This window comes from Colletes gigas, unplaced genomic scaffold (assembly GCF_013123115.1).
Source record: "Colletes gigas isolate AHSC1104 unplaced genomic scaffold, ASM1312311v1 Colletes_gigas_Sc00027, whole genome shotgun sequence".
In the NCBI taxonomy this organism is placed as follows: Eukaryota; Metazoa; Arthropoda; class Insecta; order Hymenoptera; family Colletidae; genus Colletes; species Colletes gigas.
The window spans coordinates 799,021-811,475 of record NW_025106656.1 but is presented as its reverse complement, the minus strand read 5'-3'; the positions used below and the strand labels follow the sequence as shown (position 1 = coordinate 811,475).

Sequence of the window (12,455 nt, the reverse complement as noted above, 5' to 3'; positions counted from 1 at the left end):
TCGCCGAAATAAAGGTTGTTAAACAGCTCCTTTGTGATAGCTTTACAACGTAACTGTACGATAACTCGTTTTATTCTGCTTTACGGTATTTTGTGTGTCGATGATCTTACAGTTTCAATGGGCAGTGTAACGATGTATTAAGAAATATAGTGTCAAAGTTTAAATTTAATTTCCGGTGATATGGGGCAAGTTTTGTTCAAGATCAACGAATACAAATTTTAGATTCGTTCGTAAACTTCCATTTATGGTTCATGTGTGAAGACATCCGTAACTTATGAATGTATAAATGAATATATCTAGTTTTAGAATGAATTTTAATAAATTTTAATTCTCAAACAACTACAGAATGCATTTTAGTATTAAAAAATATGAGAAATAATTAAAGCAAGATACGAATTATTATATTTACTTACGGGTTGAGACAACCCTCTACACAACTTTCATTTCATTAATTCTATTAATAAAAATATGAATTCGCATAAAGATACGCAGTCTACTTGTATCTATTTCATACAAAATTAATATTTATTATACTAATTATCTGTTGTATTCTTCTTAATAACACTTTCAAGGAAAAGGGCGAGACAGAGTGATCAAGATTCGGATGTGAGTCAGGATAAACGACGAAATAGCCAAGGAAATGAATTTGGGACGTTTTGCAATTTTTAACAAACAGGATATGTGCGTAAACATGATGAGACACACTGGCATACAACATATCATCTAACTTTATCGTTACAAGGAGTCCAGTCCCTCACTTTCACGATAGATTATATCAATAGAAAGAAAATTATTCTCTATTCTGAGTTTAAGCTTCCTTTGGCATAGCTTAGCAATTCTCATAATACAACAGTTAGCCTAACAAGCAACACCTGCCGAGTATAATCACCAACATATAACAAAATATTTCGAATAAAGCGAACAGTAAGGCCGAAGAACCTCATCCTGAGAATTTTTTACGTCTCGAGTGACTTTCAAGACGCGGCAACTCGAACTCGTTTTCGAAAGAAGTTTATGCATCCGGGGCAATCCTACATATTGTCTTCCTACACCGTCACTAATTTGTCGATAATTTACGCGAGACCCGGATGACTCTTCGAGGGTAATCCTTCTCGAGAGCCGAAATCCTGTATCCTAATCTGTTCGTCTCGATAACTCGAAGAGATACAGGGAGAGAGTCCTTTTCCAGTGGTCCTTCACGAGGTTGCGGCACTTTGGTAACAAGACGCGCGTGCCTTTCGGGTATCTGCACGTGTACACTCTTACGTGCGTTCAGAATTCGTGTGTATACGCGATACACGGGTTCCCAAACGCATGTGTCTCGTAGACTCGGTCCGTGGCCGGGATAGATTGTCGTTAACCACATGCCCTCGGTCTCGTTAGCCTCCTTTATTAGGTACATCGTTGGGATCCTACGAGCAGCCTAATCTGTTCGCTCGTTACGCGCCACCAAGATTACCGGTCAGGATTTCCGTTTCGACGCAGATTTGCAGGTAGTCGCGCAAGTCGGTCGATAATGCGAGACCTGGCAGTCGAGGTCCGAGACGAACGGGCGCGGAATAAGACTCATTTCCCGGGCTAAGCCAGAAAATTTAGGGCAGGGAAAATTCTAAGCAATTTAGGAACCACACGGAGACGGAAATACAGTCGACTACCACCGGTATTCGTACACCGTAACCGTGATTTACTGTAAATGGAAAGAAATTTGTTTCTTCCTATGAACTCTTTCTCATTTTACTTCTACCAAATGTTGTTCATCAGAACTGTGTGTTACTTCTATATACAAAGTAATTATGTTCTTTTGTTTTGTTTTAAGAACTAGTGTTATTTTTATTACACTATTGTGTATATTATATTTCTATTTATGAAGTAGTTTTTTCTCTGTTTTTTTAATATTAAGATATAAATAATATAAACACAAGTATAGAACAAATCAAGAACAGTGTTTTTCCCAAGTGGTCACCCCATCCCAAAGTACTCGACCGCGCCCAATGTAGCTTCCCTTCGCTGATCACACAAGATCTATTTTAAATAACATTTATTAGATACTACATTTGGTAACAAAACACAATAATATAATTACATTTGTAGATGTTGGATATATTCAATATTTTACAGAAGTTCCTACTCATTTAGTCTGAACTTTACCTTCATTTTTCATTATGCTACGTATTTGAGCATCGCTTGTTTATTATATCAAAAATAATGGTAGTTCGCAGTCTTTGCAGGAAACTAGTTTATGAGAAAACCTGCTTGCGAATAATCACACAAGAACCAATGTTTCCAATCTAGCTCAATCGTTGATACGTTTTCTTTTTAATTTATTTAATTATACCTTACGGATACGAGCGGGAGCAACTGTACATCTAATAGGATATTCGACGGGTTTCAAATATTTTTTAATCACACGTTTCCATCATATCATTTTGCTAAAATCTTTCGCGAACCGGAATTCGTGGTTTTCAAGGCAATTACGGATCAAAGAATACACGCGTGCTGTTTTTGCGAAATAGAAGCGTTTCGTATCCCGGAGAAATGAAATTAAAAATCTCGGTAGAATAGAACGGCTTAATTGAGGCTGGAAATAATAGCGGCTACGCGTCGAAAGATACTCTGCTTCCCTTTTCGGACCACCGAGATGCACAGGGGGAGTAGGCGGGTCAGCTTTTGTACATACGAAACCGTGGTGTTCCCGAACCAGGTCGAGTCGTTAGTTTCATGCGGTTTGTTAACGGACCTGGAAGGGTCGCCCAAGATATTTAGCGCGAGTCTTTCGACCATTTGTCCGTATTATCTTCTAGCTGTCCCAGAAGTCGAGAGCGGTGTGGAGTTTCAAAGTACCAGTCGCGTTTGATCTCTCGTACTTCCTCGTCCGTTCGATAACGCGTTTCTTTTTCCTTTTTGGCTGGTAAATGTATAATAAAAAAATGTTTAACCTCTTCACGCCCTTGGCCACATATGTGGACGCTTAGTTTTTTTTTAATAATTATAGTTACGTAAAAAAGGAAAAAAAAATTCGTCCCTGAAGAGGTTAAACTACGGATTTTTTGTAAATATCGGAGCAGTCACGTTCGTCTCGCGATCGAAAGGGGTGCAGGGTCGTGAAATTAATCGCACGTCGAGTCTTTGTCAAGCGCACCCTTGTCTTTATGGTGGAAAGTTATACGAAGACCAGATGAATTTAATGACCCTGGACCCCTCGCGGTTTATTCGCTGGTATTGTCGGAATGATCAGAGGAGGGAGAAGAATTGTTTCAACATCGCACAGACATTTTCCACCTAATTTCTTGCATAGTTTATTTCTCTTGAATGTACAAGGGGTTACGTATTCCTGAGGATATCTGTAACATAACACTGGGCGTCAGCTTTTGCAATACGATCTCGGCCTCAAAGGTTCGTGATCTGTTTTCGAAAAGTTACGATTCCTGGCGTCGTTTGGCGTCTCCTGCGACATAAAGAAGAATCGATTAACGACCGAAGCATCGCTAGTCTCGCGTTACGGAGAATCGAAAGATTCCCAAGAAAATATTCCGCCGATCGAATCGCTGATAAACTTACATACATTTTCTGATTTACCTCCGAACGGTGCTTCGAATTCTACGTCCTCTCGGCCGAAAATCAACGAGCGTTCTCGAGTTTTAAGGCGCCCGGTGATCCTAAATGCGTTGTGACGAGTAACCAACGTGCTTGGCAGAGGGAAAGGGAGAAGAAATGATGGGAAATCATGCATATGGAGGAGGATGACATATAAATGGCGATCGTATCTCCCGACGGAGGAGAAACGGAGGAGTACGGCGATGGTCGTAAAGACGCGATGATCCGTGGGTCGTGGAGGGTGAACAGTGGCTGGTACCGAGGGGGTCGAAAATTGAATAACAAACGTTCACCCTCGTTGGTTAAATCACCGAAAAACCCATCCCCCGGGCTTGTACGATGCTCGACGTTAACCGCATCCCCCACGAATCGTCGCGTCGCGACGCTTCCAGGACCCTACGTGGCTGATTTGCATAACGATCTTATTCCGTAATCTCTGCCATATTGATCGGATTTAAAACGCAGCGCGAAACGGGGATCGTTTACAGCTCGGTTACGGCCTGCCGCCGTCAGACCGCTCAATTTTCTCCGTCGGGAACGCTTTCGAAATAATTGCCGCGCTCCGAATGCTGGACGAATAAACATGCCGAGGTTTTTTGTCGCGAAGACCGTTCACGATACACCGCGCACGCATCTCCTCGCCTTAATGGCGCGCGATTAAAAGAAAATTACGCGGACGGGAACTGGGAGTAATTAAATTTATCGAAGCTTATAAAGCTGCATGTCGCGTATATACGTCATTATTTAGGCATTAGCGAAGAAAGGCTGGGCCAGGGTTCGAACGAGCCGAGTCATTCTCGGTAATAACGTCGAGTGCCCCGGCAGAAATAGGCCAACAGGAGTACACGTATATCGTCGAGTAGATAAAAACCCTTTTCGGGTTAATCAAGGTAAGGAGATCGCCGTGATAAAAAGAGAACCCGACCGGGCCTGGCGTCGTTTCGCTCGCGGACCGACAAAGGAAGAAAGTGCCGGTTAACGATTTTAATGTAAAAATCGCGCGTGCAACCGCCGGCAAATTAGCCGTCGAAGGTCTAGCGTATCTCGAACGTTCGTATTTGGTTGCAAAAACGATCGAACGGATGACGAGTTAGGTATCCCGCTCGACGCTGTTCCTTCGTAAGTTGCTTTCGATATCGAGAAATCGCGAACTCGGTTCGAGAAACGAGAGGCTGCCCCGGATTAAACGCAGGAGGGATGGAAAGTGCCAACGAGTGTGAACTTACTTTTGCGCCGATCACGGTCGATAATCGTGTCGAGTGACGGTCCTCTCCGCTATTTTCGGGGACGAGGGGAAAACGATCTGGAGCCGGGGCGTCTTCCAGGGACGGCGGTAGCGGGATCTCCAAAGTAGCAGCAGCAGGAGCAAGGGCCGGAGCTAGGGGATGATAGACGTTTAGTGGAGAACACGATCACGAAGGGAATCATCATCCAGGCACATCGTTACTCACAAAAGCATCGTTTATTTTCTCTTTATCTCTTTCAAAATGAATTTATAATCTTTATAATAATACATCAATAATAATTATTAATAATTAATAATAATAATTAATAATAATAATAATAATTAATTAATTAATTCATAATATTGTGATATTTAAGATCGAAGAAGGTCGTCGGTCGATGGTGGGAAAGCGGTCCGAACGCCAAGTTCCAAACGCAGAATCGCGCGTCAGGGGGGAAATAATATTTAATAACGCGACAATGAAAAATCCTCCGGTCACGCGTTCCGTTTTTTTTTTTTTTTTTTATTTGTCCGAGCGATCGAGATCGTTTGGAACCTGCCTCGGATCGTAACGTGTCTAATCCCTGGATCGAACGATCGTACGCGGACGTCCGCGCGTCTGTTTTCGTCGATTCCTCGTCGCGAGTGAACACGATACGCGAGAAACGGATACGATTACGCGCGCCTTTTCGTAATATGCATTTGTTGCGTGTGTCCTACGTGTCAGTGTATGGTACAGCGCGACAGTGCGTTTATATAGAATTTTTTACAACATTACACCGCTTAATTAATATAATATCTTTCTCACGCGCTATGTATAGTATTTACAAGTAAGAAAGTCGGTAGTATCGGGTGCTGGGATATGCTCCAACTGCCGACGAACGGGGGAAGAAGAAGGACCGACGGGGGGCAAGGAATCGTCTCAGGATACGTATCCGTCGACGGAACGATTCGAATCGCTTCGAAGGTTGCCTGGATCCCGAAATAACCTTTAACGCTCGCACCGGCGTTTGCTGGATCATTCGTTTCCCTCATTTTCTAAAACGTTAATGTTATGTGTATTTTGGGAGCAAGAATCCAATAAAATATGTATGTATTCCTTTAACCGTGTGCACTCCGAGAATGTTTATTAATTTAAAGAAGTATACCAATTGCAACTGTGTGCAGTGACATTTAAAAATAAAAAAAATATTTTTCTCCCAACAGAAATGTATAGATACCTGTAATTTAAATTTTATTCCTATATTTCCTAAATTCAATTTGCGTTGTCACGAATGGAACTTGAATCGAGCCACGAATACAAAGGTTTCAGGTTATTAAAACTGAAAAATATTTAGGACAAAAGTAGGATCATCGAGTATTCTAACGAGTGGGCGAAACAAATATTCTACGTTTTTATGGGTCAGAAGCGTAAATATGGACCTAGAAAGACCCAGCGATCGACTATTTAACATCCTGACTACCAGCCTGAAACGGTAAAATTGTTTACGAGAGCAAAACTTTGATTTTGGACAATTGTAAACTACGTAACTTAAAACTTGTCGTAGTACTTATTTTCGTAACTTCAGTAGAATTTACGAAGAATTGATTAATTGTTTTTGTTCCACTGTTAAAAATTCTGTCATCCATATATGGGCGACGTGGCAGTAAAGGTGTTAAAGGATAGTCGTGCGAGCGTTAAGAGGGAACGACGGTTGGAGAACTATCGAGAAAAATTGAGAATCGCGTCGGATTTGAGGCACCGGTCGAAGCTATTCGAAATAACGATATCGCGGCTAGCGTGAAAAGGAGGGTTAGGGCGAGAGGTAGAGGTAGAGGGAGTTCGAGAAAGGCGAAGCGTGAACCTAGAGACTATGTACAGGCGCGGGGGACGAGGGTGAGGGAGTCTGCGCGGTCCCCGGCGTGCCAGGATTTTGTTGCACGGAATAGGAGTTGCTTTGACGCGAGTGCTGTTGTTGTTGTTGTTGTTGGTGATGGTGGTGGTGATGGTGATGATGGTGATGGTGATTCTGGTGTTGGTGATGGGCGGTGGCATGATGGTGGGCGATGGTTGCGTGATTCTGCACGAGGTTCAGGTTGAGGGGGTAGGATAAGGGGGAGCCCAGGGCCGTTGCGGCAGCGGAACTGCAGGTACCGGCTCCGGGCCCCACCGGGCTCAGTGCATGCTCATCCCCGCGTGCGGGTGGTGGGCCGCCGCCGACACGGATGTTGCGTGATGATGAGGATGGTGCATTAGAGGAGGGAGATGCGGGTGGTGGGGATGGTGTGGGGTCAGAGGCGGAGGGGTCATCTGTATTGGGGTCATGGGCGTTGTCGGCTGATGGCCGAGACTGGTGGTGGTCTGGGATGTGGTGTTGGTGTCCTGGCCCGCCGCCACCGCCGCCGCCGCTGCCGCCGCCGCCGCCGCCGCCACCAGAGCTTGTTGTTGCTGGGCCTGACCCGGTTGCTGGCCCGGTTGCTGCTGCTGCTGCGGCGGCGGCGGCGGCTGCGGCTGCGGCGGCACCGAGCTGGAAGTGGGACTCTGCTGACTCCCGTTGTCCTCGCTGTCGGAGCAGGACTCGGCTGACGAGCTCCCCGCTCCCCCCTTGCCCTTGGTGCCGCTGCTGCTGCTGCTGCTGCTGTGGGTCTTGACGTGCTTCGCGAGATGGTCGCTGCGCATGAACCGCTTGTTGCAGACCGGGCAGGCGAATCTCTTTTCGCCGGTGTGGGTTCGAAGGTGCCGCTGCAACTCATCCGAACGTGTGAACCGCTTGCCACAGAAAAGCCAGTTGCAAACAAACGGTCGCTCACCAGTGTGCCACCGTAAGTGGGCCTTCAGATGCGACGTTTTCCCGTAGACCTTACCGCATCCCGGTATGTGACAGCTGTGGATGTTCTTCTTCCTGAGATGGACGCCGGCCGGACCGAGCCTCTCGGCCTCTTGGCAGTTCGGGCAGTCGCAGGTGGCTCGGCCGGTGTACCGTCTTTGCGAGCGCGGCGACGGGGCTTGACTGACGCCGCCAGCCCCGACGCCGACGCCGCCTCCGCTACCCTGCGGACTACCGGCACCGGCGCCAGCGCCCGCCGTCGCGGCCGCGTGATGATGAAGACCGAAACCGGGCGGGCCACCCGGTAACATCGATTTGTACGTGTCTTGCAGTAAATTATGACCGGCGGTGGTCGCGGTGGTCAACAGATGATTGCCGGCGAGCGCGAGGCTGGTCGAATAGTCGGCCGAGTAGTTGGCCATTTGAGCGGCGTGGACGCCGACGCCGACCGTGCTGCTCACGTCCAGCCATCCGCCGGCGGTCGCGGCTCCGTGCACGTCCCACCAGCCGTCGCTCGCTTTGATACCGCCGTGCGTCGCGCCCGGCATCGCGTTGAACGGCCACGACTCGTACGGGTGTCGGCCGTACACCGAGCCCAAGGTCGCTCCTTCGACCTTCCCTAGAAGGCTGCTCTGATGATGGTGCGGATCGCTGGCCGGTTGGGCGCTCGCCGTGCCGGGGAAGTACAGGTCGCTGCCGTACTGGGGCGCCGTGGACGCGCAAGATGTCACCGGCGCTCTCGCGTAACCGCCGGTCGTGCTGCCCGCGCTGCTCGTCGCGGTTGGTCTTTGACTCACTCCGGTTGTCGTACATCCACCTCCGCCCCCGCCTCCTCCGCCTCCCCCGCCCCCGCTACCGGTAGAGTGCTGCGGCGAGCTACCGCTGCTCTGCGGGCTCTTTTTCCACGGATGGAAACCTTTGCCAACGGCCGCGTCCGCCAGCGGCGGAGGACTCTTGCTGCTCAGTTTGTTGCACTGAGCTGCGAGCATCGCCAGCGGCGTACCACGTAAACCCGGATGGTCCTGAAACAACAAAAACCAACGACCAGGTTACGACTCCGTTCCAACTTCACCGCGATCGGTTCCTACGACCCCCGCTAGCCACCATTTTATTACGAAGAGAAAACGCGTTCACGGAGCAGGTGTTACCCGACGGAATTACGGGCCCGTTCTTCCGATACCATTACGCAACCCCGATAATAACGAGGTTTGCGGCGGGCTTCACGAATTAGGAGCTCGCTATATATATATATATACAGATCCGACGAAATGGACCTCGGGCCCGATTGAGACGCTTTCTCAAGGTAACGCGGCCTCACAATATCGAAATCCAACGACCGAGAACACGCTGTATGCCCGGCCATAATCGCAGCTAAATCGACCCAAAAAAGATACCCGACTCCGCTCGCCATCGGCCGCCGGAACCGCGTCTTCTCCCGAGGGTGTATAATGACACACAAAATTGCCGGTCCTATCCTAGAAGAGACGGAAGATTGCCTGGGAGAAACGATACGCGTCCCTCCGGCCACTTTGCCGCCAAACCGTTTCCAATATTACGCGACGCACACAAACTATAAAAATTACTGAAAAATTGATTCCGATTAACCCTCTCGGTGCTGAGTACTCTTGGCCAAAGTGCTCGTGGGGCACGGAATGTCCGTTGATCGATTATACAACCCGTAACTAAGTCATACATGCTATTGAACTTATTTTAAAATAATTGTGTTGCAGTAAGCGACATGAACGCATACATGCGTCCATAGCACTCAAACAGTTAACCCCTCGTCATACAATTGCTAGTCTGTCACAAGTTCTAGACGTCAAGTTTCACAATCACTCGTCATCGAGTCTTATGTAGTTATATACTAAAATCAATATATTTTTACAATCACGAGGTATTCGTAAAACGAATCTATTCTTTTTCGTGGCCATTTTTTGTACGACCACATTTAGACAAAATTAATTAATTTTTTAGATTAACTCTAAAAAGATAATTTTAAATGATACACGATGGTAAATTTTGGGGATTATTAATGTTGAGAATCCGCGATTTTTGGCAACAAGGATGATTATGGTGGGGCAACCGAGGACCGTTGTTCACGCGATTTTCATATCACCAATTACTCACTCTGTAAACGTGCAAACAATCAGAATATACTTAGTACGTACCCCAGAAAAGTAAAGACCATTTATTACCACGACCTATTTCCACTGAACATCTAACAATTAATATTACTGTAAACTGTGTTTTCGAAGGATTAAAGACGCAGGGTTGATCGGATGCTCGAGTAATGGGATTTTCTAACGTCGTCGTTGGATAGTGGAGGCAGATTCGCGATTTCGGTCCCATGCAAATCATCGCGACGTCGTTCCACGGAACGAAAGACGAGCAGACGGTCGGTGGCTACCGAAAGGCTGGAGGCTGGGAAGGGTCCGAAGCGTATTCGGACGTGGAAAGGTAAAGGCAAAGGGTCCGCGGAAGCGGCAGGAAATTAAAGTCTGGCGGGCCGCGCAGCCATTAGCAGCCGGCGCCATCGAGGCGACACGCCCCCACACGGTTCAACCTTGCACCAACACCGACCAAAGACAACGAGTGCGCACACCCTTCGACGATAGAGACAAAGAGGGGAAAAGAGCGAGATAAAGCCCTACCAATCCGTGGTCACCCCATCCCGTGACTTCGGGCAAGGTTGCTAGGGTAATAACCACGGTTGCGGTCATCGGAGAACGCGGAGCTCTTTGGACGTTCCGCTCTTTAAAAAATCCCGGGCTCCTTCGAAACGGATCATCGACTCGAACCTATCGGCGTATTTCTTCGTCCACCTCGGGCTCGTTACCGTCGCGACAACTCTTTTTAATAGATTCACGATCCCGATTCTGAGCTGGGAATTTGGTCGAGGCATTTTAAAAATATTTCCAAAAGAGGGTGTCGAGCGAAACGGTCCGCGAGTGGTGGACGAATAGAAAGGTGACGGTGAGTGTTGGACGCTCGGAGGGGATGAAAGACAAAATCGTCCTTCCTGGTCGCGTGGTTAGGGCGAGAACCGGCAGAAAGGGGAGAGGAAATAGAGGAGAGCCTGGGGGAGGCAAAGAGGAGGATAGAAGAGAGGGAGAGAGAGAGTATCTCTCGGCCGGTGGTGTACGAGCCACGCCCTCTTCGAGTTTCGTGAGTGCAGGTTGTAGGCGAGCTACGTATTGATCCGCCAGGATGATATGACAGTGGCCTGGTGGAGACAACGACGTCTCTCAATTAGCTTCCTCTGGCTCCGTTTTCATTCCGCGACGATCGAGCACCGGGGCACTCTAGTTCCACTTACGGTCGTTGGTACACATTCGCGCGACATCCGGGTTAGAAACTCGTCGCGCGTCTCGTTCGGTTCGGGCGATGAATTTAGTCGGACGAGCGGTTAACGAGAACGCTCGCGAGACCGCGTTAATAGGATTATTGATTAGAGCGATATTAGCCGGCAATTCCGGCCGGTCTGTAATTACGCAGCGCAGAACGAAAAGAAGTCGTTATTGCATGTTGGCAGCACGAGCGAGGCGCCTTCGAGTCGGCCGATATATGTAGTACTTACTAGTTCGCCTCTATATACCTGTCCTCCGTCAATTACCGCCATTCTTCGCGAGGCTTCTATGTTTTATGCATGCTGCCGCGCGTATATAGCAGGGTGTATAATGCCTTTCTTTCGATTGCCTTGCTCGCCCGTATTCCAACGAACGAAACAGGATTCGTTCGTGGCATGAAAGCTCGCGAGGCGTAAACCGTACGGGCAAACGAGATTCGTCCTAGGCTTTCGCGGCCTCCTGTCGGCACAGTTGAAAGAGACCCATCGTGGGATGGGCACGGATAGGGTCCTTTGTTTTAGCCGCGTGACGTCACGCCCATCGTACGCCAGCTAGGACTAATAACGCCTTCGGCTGTGCCGCGCATAAATTAAAACCAGGGAGCCCCAACGTTGTCGTCTTCCTTGCCTCTCGGGTGGTTTACCTTCCGAGAATCGCCCCGACGACTTTCCAATTTCCAACGGAACGCGGTCCCCATAAAAAGAACGCGACCGCGTGCTTCTACGATACGCGACGAAATCGCCCGAGAAAACGCTTCGGATAGAACAAATTTCATCGCTTTGGTAATGCCGCGAATCGCCGCTTGTCTACCGGACGAACGATTCTCGTTTCTTACGCGGCGGCGGACTGGCGATGCGTGTCGAATCGACTGGACAGTGTAGCGAATGAGATTCATGACGAGTCGAATAAAATCCATTGATGCACACGACTGGAGAAAATAAAGTCGAGACGTCGCGATTTATGAAAATCCTACGTGAACTTTTACTACGTTCATTTTTATCGGTTATGGTATCGTTCGAACGAAATCACAGACGAGGTATACGAGTAGACCTTTCACATTATGGACATTCGTGGCCCAATCTGACTGCTACGAATGTCACTGATTTTATGGGTATGTTTGAAAAATCATAACTCCTGAACGGATAGGAGGATTTTAATGTTTCAAAATGTAAACGACGCGTATTTTGGTAAAGAATATATAGAAATTCCAAAAATATTCGAAATGTTGTTCCTTAACCCCGTAAAATGTGGAAAACCCCATAAGAATGGTCCAATTGGTGCTGAAATTTTATGTCGAAAAAAAAAAATTTCAAATCGTTCTAAAAAAAATATTTTCAGTTTCAGGGGTCAATTACAATCATTTTTGGTGACTAGACATACCCCACAATTCCTACGCACTTTCGAGAAAAAAATTCGAGTGTCTAAATTTTTCGGCGAAAATGAAAAGTTTCAAATCGGTATGGAAAAATTATTTTTGGTTTG

At 47.5% G+C, this 12,455-nt stretch overlaps 1 protein-coding gene across 1 annotated transcript in view; it reads right to left on the bottom strand.

Moving 5' to 3' along the window:
- Nucleotides 1-5,224: 5,224 nt before the first annotated feature.
- LOC122401689 (transcription factor Sp8-like) overlaps nt 5,225-12,455 on the bottom strand; it is a 43,362-nt gene continuing 36,131 nt past the window's right edge. Inside the window, exons 2-3 of the mRNA XM_043403980.1 lie at nt 7,610-8,648; nt 5,225-7,541 (exon numbers count right to left, since the gene is read on the bottom strand). Of these exons, the coding sequence (XP_043259915.1) occupies nt 6,664-7,541; nt 7,610-8,648 (1,917 nt within the window). The 3' untranslated portion in view covers nt 5,225-6,663. The remainder of the gene's footprint in view (nt 7,542-7,609; nt 8,649-12,455) is intronic.